The 13712-nt window shown below is 45.4% G+C and overlaps 1 protein-coding gene across 4 annotated transcripts in view; it reads right to left on the reverse strand.

The window, feature by feature from the left end:
• The window catches only part of TGFBR1 (transforming growth factor beta receptor 1), a 46603-nt gene extending 36990 nt beyond the window's left edge, over positions 1-9613 (reverse strand). For 2 of the 4 annotated variants that reach the window (XR_004971201.1, XM_036330226.1), the window contains exon 1: positions 9431-9613. Coding sequence is in view for 3 of the 4 variants with exons in the window: in XM_036330226.1 (XP_036186119.1) it covers positions 9431-9521 (91 nt within the window). In the remaining variant the exon portion in view is untranslated. The remainder of the gene's footprint in view (positions 1-9430) is intronic. The other 2 variants (XM_036330225.1, XM_036330224.1) reach the window with 2 other exon arrangements.
• Between the last annotated feature and the right edge of the window lie 4099 nt (positions 9614-13712).

Genomic DNA, 13712 nt, shown 5'->3' on the forward strand with positions numbered 1-13712 from the left:
TCTCAGTAACAGGCAATGAGATCTATGTAAACTATCAGGTTCCCTTACTACCCTTCGCTGCTAGAAAACTCAGAGCTAAGTATTGTGCTCAAGTTTTCTTCGGCTAAAGGGTATAGATAATTGTTCTCTTTCTTTTCCCCTTTTGCTTATTGGTTCTTATCTTTCTGATCATTAGTTTTGGTCTTATGTTTTATTTCAAGCTTCCTAAATCCGGTTTTGAAAAATGGTCAAAGTACACAAGCCAATCTATGAATAAGTGTTGCCCAATATGAAGAGGCCAATCATATTACATTAAGAAAGTTACAAAATAGTGCTCATCTCTAAAGCCATAACTGCTAGGGGGGTTGAAAGCCTGTATACCGGCTAAAAACAATGAGCAAGAAAGCTTAGATTACACCTAAAAGTACAGAATTCTAGAGTAGAAACAGAACTTGGAGTTAATCAATTCCAACTTCCCACCTAGCACAAGAAATTCCTTCTACAACTTCTCACACAGAAGGCAATCAACCTCTGCCTGAATGCTTGCAGTGATGAGAACAGAACCTTATAATGCTCCACTTTTGACAGTTCCCACTGATAGAAAGTCCTTCCTTATTCAAGTGAAATCTGCCTCTCAGTCTACCAGTTAATCATAGTTCTTCATTACATACACATGTATTTCCCCTTCCAAAAGACGGTCCTCCAGTTATTTAAATATATAAGTCCCATTTATTAATTATTTACTGGTATCAGGCTATGTGCTAGGTATTTTGTAAACACTGCACTATCTTTACAACTATCATTTAAGTTAGGTGTTATCCTCCTTTGAGAAGTGAGTCCCAGAGAGATACACTAATCAGAATCTAAGTCCAGACAAATATATGGGGGTTCTTATATCTACTACTATAAACAAAGATTTTATTACATTTCTGGCAACCAAGTTACATGATTTGAATGCCTTCAAAACTGGAGGAATAACAGTGAAATCAATCCAAAGAGAAAAATAAAGATGGTCTAGAAATACAACTGCACCAATGTTTGGTCCATGGAGAAAACCAATAGCGTGAAGAGCATTTAACAGGGAGCTCCAGAAGATAGTCTGAGGTTAGACCTATGAAAACAACCATGACCTAAAGCAGTGGTATAAATGCAGGCCAGGAACCAGAGCAGGTTCCTAAGAGGTCAATCATATTACTGCAGAGAAAGCAGCACAAACTAAAGACTAATTTCAGTACAACCAGAAGATCACACATACTTCTGACTATATTCTTCTTTGGCGTTGGGGGTGGAGGGAGGGGAGTAGCAAGGGCACAGCACGGACATGAAACCCAGGAGGGAAGAATATCACAGTGAAATGAACAAGGCTCCAGATCTAAGCTAGGAGTTTGGGGGTCAAAATAAATACTACTCCACTTAAGGTGGCAGAGAATGAGGTGGAAGGTGAAGGATGATAATCATTTCCTGACCTAAGATTCTCTCTCATTTCCAATTATGTTCCAGTCTTATATGTTTGCTGCCTATTGAACAATCCCATTTGGCTATACTATCACCTCAACCTCAACATGCTCAAACTAGAATTCATTCCCCCTTGATCATTCTTTTGCCAAATTCCATCCTGGGGTCATTCTTTTTTAATTTCATGGAGTCCTTAATTTTTATACTCCATTTTATAGCTAACTGGTACCACCATTCAGCTAAAAAGCATTCAGGCAAAAGAGCAGCCATGCAAAGGCACCACTACCTTCCAAGTTCATGTAAATGTCATAAAGCCACCCTTCCACTCCATTCCCAATGCCATCATACCAATCTCCAAATCTCCTACACAGTCATCTTGCTCCATGTTCTCTATGGTACATTTAGACTTCTTTTTCTACTTTAAAACCATCTTCCTGATTTTTAAGACTCATAATTCTCTGAACTCACCTTTACGTGCTGAACTTCCTAAAATTTTTGAAACTAGCACATTCTTTCTTCACACACATCATCCACCATAAACTCTATCCATCCTGCAAGGCATGAAGAACAAGCCCTACCACCTCTAAAAAGTAGTCCCTATGGTTGCTAGTATTGGATCTGTATTCATATTTCCACAGCATGTTATTTCTTGAAAACAAGCAGGCTTCTTTTTCTATACTTCCCATGTGTTGATCACTACTAAATATCTGCTGACTGAGATTAAATGAACCATTTCTTCTGAAGCTCTTTACCAACTTAAAAACACTTTTTTAAAAAAAATATATTTTATTGATTTTTCACAGAGAGGAAGGGAGAGAGATAGAAAGTTAGAAACATCGATGAGAGAGAAACATTGATCAGCTGCCTCCTGCACATCTCCCACTGGGGATGTGCCCGCAACCCAGGTACATGCCGTTGACCGGAATCGAACCCGGGACCTTTCAGTCCGCAGGCCGACGCTCTATCCACTGAGCCAAACCGGTTTCAGCTTAAAAACACTTTTATTAGTTTTGATAACTACTGAAAGAGACAGAATGATTAAAGAATGGTCTTATTATACTAATAAAAAATGCATGGGGGGTGGAATAAGCCAAAATATTAATCACAGATAGTGACAGTTGTTTTCTTTTCTCTAATTCAAATGTTCAGATCTATATTACTTTGAGAAGCAAGGAGTTTGCTACAAATCTGCATAAAGCAATACTAATAGTGAGTGATCAACTATTACTAGACTCATCAGTCAGATTCAAATTACCTAAAAATATATTGTCAAATAAAAACTACAAGCATCTGAGTAACTTGCAGTTGCAAAGAGGCAAACTGTAATTAAGACAAGCTAAAGCAAATTCTCATGGTTTAAAAAAATAAAGAAAAAATAAAATCTTCCTGATTAAGAAGTAACCATAACAAGGCATCCTATACAAAAAAGAGCTAATATGCAAATGGTTGTCACACCCTCACATCATCACACCCTCACACCTTCACAGATAATGGCTCAGACACTCAACACTGGGGAGAGAGGAATGGGGACCAGCCAGGCTGCGGCCCAGTAGAGGGACAAGCCACCCGTCCCATGGTCCCAGGGGCTACATCTGCACCTGTGGCCTGGGAGAGGGACAAGCCGCTTGCCCCATGGTCCCGGCGCCTGCGGCTGCCGCCCAGGTGAAGTCACCCACGGTCCCCTGCGGCTGCAGCCAGCCCGGGTGAAGCTGGTCCAGGTCCTGGGTGCCTGCAGCTGGCCAAAAGGAGGGATCAGGCCAGTAGGGGAGCAGTTAGGGGCAATCAGGCAGGCAGACAGGCAGAGGTGGTTAGGGGCGACCAGGCAGACAGGCAGGCAAGTGGTTAGGAGCCAATGGTCCTGGATTGCAAGGCAGTCGGACATCCCCTGAGGGGTCCCGGATTGGAGAGGGTGCAGGCCAGACTGAGGGACAGCCCCCCACCCCCTTCCTGTGCACCAATTTCATGCACCGGGCCTCTAGTCCTATATAATAAAGAGCCAATATGCTAATTAGACCAAACAGCAGAACAACCAGACAACTTTCCGGACAAGGCCGGAGCTACGAGGGCCAGCCAAGGCTGTGAGGACTGGCCAAGGCTGCGAGGGGCTGCAAGGACTGGCCAGGACTGCAAGGGCTGGCCGGGGCTGCAAGAGATGAGCCCCCTGCACAAATTTCGTGCATTGGGCCTCTAGTTTATTATATATGAAAGCAGCATGATGTACAAAAGAGTACACACTATGGAATACTCAAATGCAGGCTCCCCCATTCACTAACACTATGACCTCAATTTTCTGGTCTGTAAAATGGAAACAGAAGCTCTTCTATTTACAAACTTTCGGATACAAACAATGTTCCAATCTAAGCAGAATCCTGCCAACTCTGCTTACCCAGGTAGATGGGGTTAATGGTAATGCACAACCATTTGAGTCTCTCAGTGGTTAGTCTAGCCATCTGTTTGATCTGAAGCAGTGTCCTCCTTTTATAAATGTATTCATAATTAAAAGATGAAAGACAAAATTTAACATTTTTGGATAATGTAAGAGAAGTGAAAAGAATCCTAGGTTAGAATACATGTCATAAAAATCTAGTTACCTCCTAAGCACTGGTCACCTGGACCTAGGAACAAATGGACTTATAAAGTCTTGGAAATTAACTGGTACATAAGTAAGAAGCATTTGTACAATTATACAGCCACCACCCAGGGTTGTTTATGAGCATTAAATGACACAAGGCACGTAGAATGCCTGGCACATTCTTATAATATATTCCTTTCAGATTGATAAAGTGGTGCAAGGACCACTGAACCTTCAAGAAGTGTCAAAGCAAGTAAAAAAATTTTTTGAAGTTAGAAATCATTCTTTATAACGTATAATCCTCTCAAATTGTCAAAATGAGAAAGCAGCTTTACAAAAGGCCAGATCTGATATATAAAATTAGACCCATAAAACCAATCAAACTTATTTCAATCACTAATGTTTGAGAAAGTGTTTATCTAAAGCAAAAAAAAAAAAAATAATGCAAGTCAACCAGTTATAAGTTCATATCAAAAAGGGATAACCATACGAAACCTACCTGCATTATCTGAGCCAAAACCATATTGGATTTAATTCAGAGCAGCAGCACATCTTAATGTTTATGGAGCTGCTTGGATTTTATATTGGAGAAAATTCCATTTTAAAAAAGCATTAAATGTTATCCTAAGTATTAGAGTTAGGCTGGGTCAAGATAGTCCATACATTTTGAGGAGATTCCAAAAGTTTTCTTGAGCCAGTCCTGTGGATCAAAGCATGAAAATCCCTGAGAAGTATGCCAGCATCTGCCCTCAATTCCAGAAGCAGGAAACAAAGATGTGACCCAATCACATGATATCAAACCACAGTCCATCTGTTCTGAAAACTTGTATTATGTAAGACACCGCCAAGAAAGAACAGCAAAAGCCATGCAGTTTGTCAACATGTGCAGAGAGCTCTGTGGTTTGAAGAGACACATTCTTTCTCACATCAAAAAGGCCATCCACAGGACAATGACATTTTCAAAACCCACTTCATTAGACATAAGCATATCTGGTACAACATAACAGTTCAAGAATGGTGTCAAGTTCAGGTAACTATTTTAACTAGGCCTATAAGAATCTTTCAAAAAAGGCCCTTCCCACAGGAACCAGATTTGTCTTTCTCTTGATTATTTTGATTATGTCAATTCCCCATTTAATTTCAGTAACAAAGTAAATCATCTAAAATTCTAAACCTGACCGTGCACTACAAGGCCTTTCAATTACATCCCATTTCAATTAAACTCAAAACTGTTTTACCATCTTCCAACGAACAATAAGCCTGGTTTCTCAACCAATAAACGCTGTACCAGGTCCTTTTATCAGCAATATAAGAGACTGACCTTCTCTTGCAGACTTTATATCTGGTAATCATCCCCCCTCCCTCCCACCTACAGAAGCCACTTTTCTTAAGTTCTCTGACATTCAAGATCACTTCACTTAGGTAAGTCACCCTGTGGTAGGCAGTTAAACAGACATGAGCAGAGCAAGGACAACAGGCCAGGTAAAGACCGTCACCAGGGCTGAAAACCCTAGCAGCAGACAAAACTGAGAAAACAAGGACCTACCCACAGGGTAACCTTTCCTCCCCTAGCATATCGCTGGTCATTTGGTTTAGACCCCCTGATCTTTCATATCACTGGCTATGCGGTTTGGACCCTCCCGCACACTCAACATCTTTCCTCCCCTGGCATGTCACTAGTTATATGGGCCAGACCAGCCGTGGGCAAACTACGGCCCGCGGGCTGGATCCGGCCCGTTTGAAATGAATAAAACTATTGAAAAAAAAGACCGTACCCTTTTATGTAATGATGTTTACTTTGAATTTATATTAGTTCACACAAACACTCCATCCATGCTTTTGTTCCAGCCCTCCGGTCCAGTTTTAAGAACCCATTGTGGCCCTCGAGTCAAAAAGTTTGCCCACCCCTGTACTAACCAATCAGAAAAGACATCTGACCAATCAAAACACACATGGTCAATGGGAATTGCTGGTTGAACATCAATCCAATCTCTTACTACCAATACCAAATAGCAACCTCAAACTCTAACACAACTTTCTCTTGATCTTCATGATCTCATGAATTAGGAAAAGTAGGTATCATACCCATTTTCTGTTTAACTAGAGGTAAAGTTGGGACTAATAACCAAACCTAAGAACAAACTGCTTATTTCACCACATCATATGACTCACTCTGAATATATATAGAATTATCAACTAATCCTCTATAATAAAAGCCTAATATGCTAAGTGTCTGGTTGTCCAGTCATCCGTTCAACCAATCAAAGCATAATATGCTAATGATATGCTAAGGCCACTCAACCACTCGCTATGACATGCACTGACCACCAGGGGGCAGACAGTCGACCGGTAGGTTAGCTTGCTGCTGGGGTCCGGCAGATCAGGACTAAGCCTGAGTGATATGGACTGGACATGCCCTGGAGCCCTCCCATGGTCTCTCCCTGGCATGGTCAACCTCCCGCACCCCTCCACAGCCCCGATTGCACACTGCTGGAGACCCTCGGCCTGGCCTGCACCCTCTCGCAATCTGGGATCCCTCAGGGGACGCTGGAGAGCCGGTTTCAGCCCGATCCTGCAGGCTAGGCCGAGGGACCCCACTGGTGGATGAATTTGTGCATCGGGCCGCTTGTATTGCATAACTATTAATATAACAGTATATTACATGAATGCTCAGTCAAATGGAATGCATTTAATCAACAAGCATTTAAGTGGAACAGAATATAAAACACAGTGCTAGGTTCTGAGAGCATAAAGAAAATAAAAGGCATAACCCTGGCCCTCTGATTACCTATAACATGTTCAAGAGTATAGTTAAATAGTACAGGATGGTAGAAACAGGCATCAAAATCTGAAGTGCTATATGCAGTTCAGGGGAATAGAGTACAGGAAGGAAGTCAGCACTGAGAACTTCTCTGCTCACACTCCCCAAAGGGGCAAAATCATGTAATTTTGAAAAGGCTGAAAAGCCAGGAGTCAGTAGAAAAACAAATCGCTGGAATTGAGGGTTTGCAATAGTGAGAAGTATTGGATAATCAGAGATGGCCCTAATCATAAGCCTCAAGTGTTGGTCTAAGTGCTGAATACAAATGGGAAATCTTGTAAAACCTTTCTAGGGATGACTGAGGAAGATGAGCTCAGCAGAGAAGCCTAGAAGAAACACTGGAAAACAACTAGATTTTGAGGGATGACACAGGCAGGAGGACTAAACTGATAGATGCATATGAAGAAAGGAAGAGACATCCAAGAGATACTAATATAAAGAAGAGTTGGTTTGGGGGCGTGTTTGTAAAGAAAAAAGTTATGAATCGGCAGAAAGGAAACAAGCAGCACTCTCACATGATATACATGTAGACATACAGTGGTACTAAACTGTGTACTAGGGACAGGGAACCAATTTCCCTAGAGACATCTATGTTGGAGATAGCAGAAGCTGAGAAATACAAAACTGATACCCAGACAATAAGGAACTGTGAGCTCTTAAAAAGGAAGCCAAATTATAAACTTAGAAAAAGCATTGAGCTTCTTCAGAATGTATGAAAGGATGGGCTGAAACATCAACATACCCAACAAGGGCAGGCAGAACAATTGAGCTAGTCTATACTTAAGTGCATTAGCACCTGAATCAGCTTTGTATTCTAATGTATGCCACCATCTGTAAACTCCTCCAGAGCCTGGACTAGGCAATGTTCTGTACATCGATCACTCCAGTATTATTACTTGATTCATGAAAACTTTGTGTGCTAAGTTAGGTGAAAAAGAAAGAACTGTTATTTGAGTTAACAGTGGTGTGGAAATGTAATTTATGCTTGAGGAATAACTATATTGATTCTCCCATCTGTCCACCCATTTATCTTGCCCTCCTCCTTAGACTAATGTCAAAAATTGATGGTTTCCCCTAATGTAGGCCCAGTGAGAGGAGACTCCGGGAATGTATTAGGAGTCAGAAAGCCAATCTGATTTTCAAATTGTGAGGGCAAAATCTGAAAGTGAAGAATAAAGCTTATGCTCATTAGAAGACTGAAAAAGACAAAAGGGCCAATTAGGTGTATGTATTAAAGTGTATAGGCTTAGGAAACACTAAACCCTGGGTGCAAATCCTAACTCCAGCTCTTAGTAATTGAGTAAAAACAAACAAAAAAACTACCTCTCCACACCGCAGTTGTACGTGTATAAAACGGGGCAAATGCTACTTACTAGCCCTGAGGATTCAGTTAGGAGGATCAAGATAATGACTCCGGTGCACTTTTTATGCATCCACATCACAGTAAGCTCTTGGTAAACAGTAGCTCTTGCTAATAATTGGCACCCTCCGTCCTGAGTTTTTGTTTCTGAAAACATCTGGTATTCAGTTTCAGAAACAGAAACGTGCTTTTCCACTGTATTTTAGTTGCTAACACTAAGGCTCTATAATTCAGCTTTTAGTATTTTAGCTTGGGTGCTAACAAAGTTTTTCACCCTCCTCGGTGGTAGGCAATGACCGGATACCCAGGTCCGATTTAATATTTTGGAAAACGGAGCGGGACATTCTCCCCCTTGAAAACCAGCTACACAGACGACTGATTCAATCGAACTGTCACTCCAGAAAAGGAACCTCACCGGCGATGTTCCTTCGAGGAAACAGAAGCGTCTGACCACTTCACGGAGCCATCCCCATTCAAACATTCCCAACCCCGCAGAGTGAACAAAAAGTTCAAGTTTCGACGACGAAAACCATCTGCCGCCTCCCGATGACGGGGTTCACTTCCACAATCCCTAGACGCACGCGAGAAGCCCTCCGCTCATCCTCGGGGCCCCGGCTCCTCACACAAAGCTTCGCAGCTCCTGTCCAGAGCCACGGCCGGCTGCAGAGGCGGCCCCTCGCGGCGGGGTGGCCCCGCTGACCCCGGGGTCGCCGCCACACGCCGCCCCCTCCGCCGCGCGGGGAAGCCGTGCAGCTTCAGGGGTCACTCCCCGCGCGGGAAGCCTGGCGACTCGGACCCCGATCCTGCCCCGGGAGCCTCGCGGGCCAACCCGCTCCGGGTGGGGTGCCTGGGACAGCGCCACACGGCGCCCGAACGGAGGCCGGCCTCACACCCCTCTGCCCGCGCCCACTCGCTCCCCAGAGGGCAGTCCCTCATCTCAGACGGGCCGGAGACACCACCTCCCCCGCGGGGCCGAGAGCAGGGTCGGCCGCCGCGGGCTGCCAGGAACGTCCACCCGCGCTCGGACACACGCCCCCGCCCCGCCTTTCCTCTCTGCCCGCGGCTCGCGTGGCGGCGGCCCGGCCAGTAAAGCCCGGCCCCTGCCCGGGCGCCGCCACCTGCGCCCCCGGCCCCGCGCCATGTTTGAGAAAGAGAAGGAGTGAGCCAGAGGCCGGGCCCGGCCCGCGCGCCCCGCCGCCGCCCGCCCGCCCCGCCGCCGCCGCCCGCCAGCCCCGCCGCTCACCCGTCGCCCCCGGGACCAGTGTCATTGCCGCCGCCGCCGCCAGCACGAGGAGGAACAGCCAGGGACGCGGAGCAGCGACCGCTGCTTCCATGGTCCCGCCGCCACCGCCTGTGGCCCGGCCCGGCCACTGCCTCGCCTTTGCAAGCCCGCCTCGCCCCACCTCCCCCGCCGCGGCGGCGGCCTCGCTCCGGCCCTTTGTAACTGCTCGGGGGCCGCGCGTCCATTGGCTGCTGGCTCCCGCCGGCCCCGCCTCCCGGCCGTCTGCTAGCCGCTGAGCGGGACCCAGCCCGGAGCCCCGCCCACGGGTCCTCGGGACAGCCAATCCGGAGCCGCGGGTGCCCGGCCGCTGGCCACGCCCCCAGGCTCCCCGGGAGCAGCGCTTCCAGAGACCCCTGCCCAAGCCAGAGCCGCTCCACGCTCGCGGGAGACCGAGTGGGGGCAGGGTCCACACTAGCCCGCGTCCTGCCGACCCCACAGTCCAGAAGGGCCCAGGCTGAACGATGGGTGTGTCTGGGTGTGAGTCACTTTCGGAAAAAGAGAAAGGCTGTGGTCACTGGACGCTCTTTTCTTCTAGCCTCCTCTAGGAACCTAAGATCTGGTCCTGACCCCCCAAACCTCGCCGACCCCATTCACAGTCCTACTCTACCAGTCGCCAACGCATTCACCCAGATCCGCAGTACCGGGCAGGCTTCAACTTCCCTCCGCAGATCCAAGCCTCAGCTTTCAACACTCCTCCTAAGATCCTCCCTCAGTGCCCTTCATATATGACTCAGTCCCCTGACTCCCGCTGTCATCTACCCCCAACCTAAGCACTCTCTTCCCCCAAATTTCAGGTCCAAGTGCCCTTTATATATGACTCAGTCCCCTGATTCCCGCTGTCATCTTCTACCCCCAACCTAGGCACCCCCTTCCCCCAAATTTCAGGTCCAGCAAGTCCCCGAATCTTGGCCTCATATCCCAGCCTCAGAGTTCAGATCCTGAGCTAAGATATATCCCTATAGCCTCCCGCCTCCCCCCGGAACTCAGAGCAGTCCCAGAACGGGACTCCAAACCACACACCTTCCCTCTCACCCCTTTCTGATTCAGGTGGGAAAGGGAAGGTGTCCACCTTCACCCCCCAAATAGGAGGATTCCCCTTCTTAGCATGCAGCACCCCTGGGGCGGAAGGGAAGTATTCATTGCTTTGAGCTGTCTCTGACAAGCCTGCACAATAATTCTGAGGTGTCACTAGAAACCCAAATAAACTTGACTACGTTTTCATTCTGAATTTCTAATTGACTGTGAGACTGAGAGGCGCTCCACCCACCTTCCCTCTGGGATGCCAAAATGAGCTCCAGATTTGTAATTCTTCCTGTAAGACTAGTCCTCTGTTCAGACACAAACAACAGCCTAGGAGGCTGTAACATAGAACAGAGGACATTTTTCCACAGAACCTTTTAAGGAGAAAACTATTTTCTGTGTGATTTGAACATGGAATGAAATAAACCTTGGTAGCAGGAATCAAAACCAGCCTCCAGTATTGGCTTGTAAATTCCTTTTACCTACCTGTGAAGACTTTCCTCCTGAGCTGTAGAGGGGCAGGGTGGGGTGTTGGAGCTGGGATCCGAGGCCTGCCCTATTCCTTTCTTGGCTAGAACACTTACTTGAGCAAGTCAGTTAACCTTTCTGAAACTCCATTTCTTCATTTATAGAAAGGAAATAATATCTACCTCCAGAGGTTAGTGAGAGAATAAGATATGGGGGTTCTGCCCTTTCAAGTTCTTGTTCTAGGCTCTCCCTCCAGACCCCTGATCTGCTCCTCTCTTCTTGACAGGTAAGGGCCAGGTGTACACTGAGCAACCTACCAAGGGATGCAGCTACTGCTAAAACCAAGGGCCTCCTGCTCTCTGGGGCTTGCTGAGCTCCCAGCAGCAAGCTCTCCTCTTGCTTCCTGCAGCAGGCAAACCAAACTTGGAGAGACTGCTTCTGGCAGGCTCTTGTCCCAATCTGCTCTTTCACTGACAGTTTTTTCAATGGAGACTTGGTGGATAAGTCAGGGCCTTGCGAGGTCTCTAGGCTGCTTTTTCTCTGCTCTATTCTCAGTACCTTACATAAGAGATATTGATTGAATGAATGAATGAATGACTCAGCTCAGACAAGCGACTGCTTTTCTCTCATCATTAGGTTCTTGATCTCTAAAATGGAAATGTAATACTACCAATCCCATTTATAAATAAAAAGGATTGGACCACTTAAGTGACATAAGGTGTCTGGAACAGTATCTGGAACATAGCAATATTTAGTTAATGTCATTTCCTTTGCCCATCGCCTTCCAGCTCTGTATGATTCTTTTTTTTTTCTGTATGATTCTAATCGGCGTTCATGTTCATGGTAATCTGTGCCTTTGCCTTACAGAGCCTCAATTAATCAGTGTTAGGATATCTCCTATGACACACTTTCAGCTCCTTAACATTTTCCATGGAATTTAGTGTATTCCGTAGGAAACCAAGGAACAGGAAAAAGAAACAAACTATTTTTAAATTTTATTTTCCTAATATTAGGAGGAAATTTCCATGAGCCACAGCTCCATAAGTAAACTACATTAAAATGCAACAAAAATAATTCAGTTTTAAATCATGGTTCTCAAACTTTAAAATGTCTTCCCATTACCTGGGAAGCTTTCAAAAATGCAGATTGCTGGGTGTCAGCCCTAGAGAGTTGGCTTCAGTTCATCTGAAGCAGGTCCAGGAGTCTGCGTTTGTAATAAATACCCCAGGTGATTCTGCTGCAGACGTTACCGGCCACACTTTGAAAGGCACAGTTTAGAACGTGTGCCCTTAAGCTTCAGTAAATAAAAACGCATGTGCTTACTTCACCTGTTGAGAAAGGGTGGGCACTGGAAGAAGCCTTTGACTTTGGAGGCCTGCAGACCCCAGTTGAAATTCTGCCATTTACTAGATCTAGGATATGTGCACACTACTTGATCTTTCTGAAATTTCACATCCCCTTGTGGAAAGTGGGATGATGGGTCATATATTTGTTATAAGAACTAAATGAGCTATTGCACATGAAGAATCTATAATAATAAAAGTGTAATATGCTAATTAGACCGGACAACCTTCCAGAGGAAGCTAGGGTTGTGAGGGAAGCCCAGGTCCCAGGTGCTGGAGGGAAGCCGGTGCCGCCGGGGTGGGGGGCGGGGGCGGGGGGGGGGGCGGGAAGGAAGGCCTACTCTTGCACAGATTTCATGCATTGGGCCTCTAGTCTATCATAAATGTTAATTCCCTTCACAGTCTCTACGGGCTCTCCAAAATGCTTACAGGTGTTTACTCCAACGTCTTGATTTAAAGGAGAAAAGAAGTGAGAACCAGTCCCCAGTTTATCAGCTGCAGAGCCAGGATTAGGAGGCTCTCATGCCAGTGCCTTGCTCCCTGCACCATACTACTTCTCAGCCTTTGTACCGAGTACATTGATTCCTTTTCCTTTTGGATTATTCCTTTGAGTAAGAAGGTTTTATTTTCCAAATAGAGAGCAGAGAATGACTGCTAGTTGCCTAACTTATATTCATTCCTACATTCACTTTATAACAGAGTCCTCATTTCCTTTGGGAAAGCAGTTCACCTAGCTAAAAATCTCAATTTGCCAGGCTCCAGGCACCTAGGTATGGCCATGTGACAGAGTTCTGGTTAGTAAAATATAAATATGAATCTATCAGAGCTTGTAGGAAAGATATCGTTTCCCCATAAAGAAGAGAGACTCATCACCTTCTCACCTTTTTCTTCCTGCCTGGCACACAGTTGCAATGCCTGGAGATGCAGCAGCTAACTTGTGACCTTAAGGATAATGATGACCATAACTGGAAACAGCAGAAATAAAAATGGAGAGAGTCTGGGTCCTTGATAAATACCGTGAACAACTATACCAGCTCTCAAGTGCTTACTTCTGGAGTTCTTAATATATGAGAAAAATAAATGTTGGGTTTTTTTTTTACTTTAGACACTTCAATTCTAGTCATATGCTAACTATTGTAAATTTTATTTCTATCTTATTTTTTAACCCACAATATATCATTGATTTATACCATTATTATCTATTGCTAACTCTTGGTGCTCCTAGCTGAATGCCAAATCAACTCAGAATTTAGTGGCTTAGAATAACGACCATGTATTATTGCTCATGAGACTGTGCTGGGCTGGGCAGTTTTTTCTGGTCTGGGGCAATTTAAGTTTATCTCAGCGGAGTTCACATATGAGTCTGCAGTCAGGTGGCAAATCAACTGGGAGCTGAACAGATCTCTAACGGC

The sequence above is a fragment of the Myotis myotis genome, unplaced genomic scaffold (genome assembly GCF_014108235.1).
Source record: "Myotis myotis isolate mMyoMyo1 unplaced genomic scaffold, mMyoMyo1.p scaffold_m19_p_12, whole genome shotgun sequence".
Classification (NCBI taxonomy): domain Eukaryota; kingdom Metazoa; phylum Chordata; class Mammalia; order Chiroptera; family Vespertilionidae; genus Myotis; species Myotis myotis.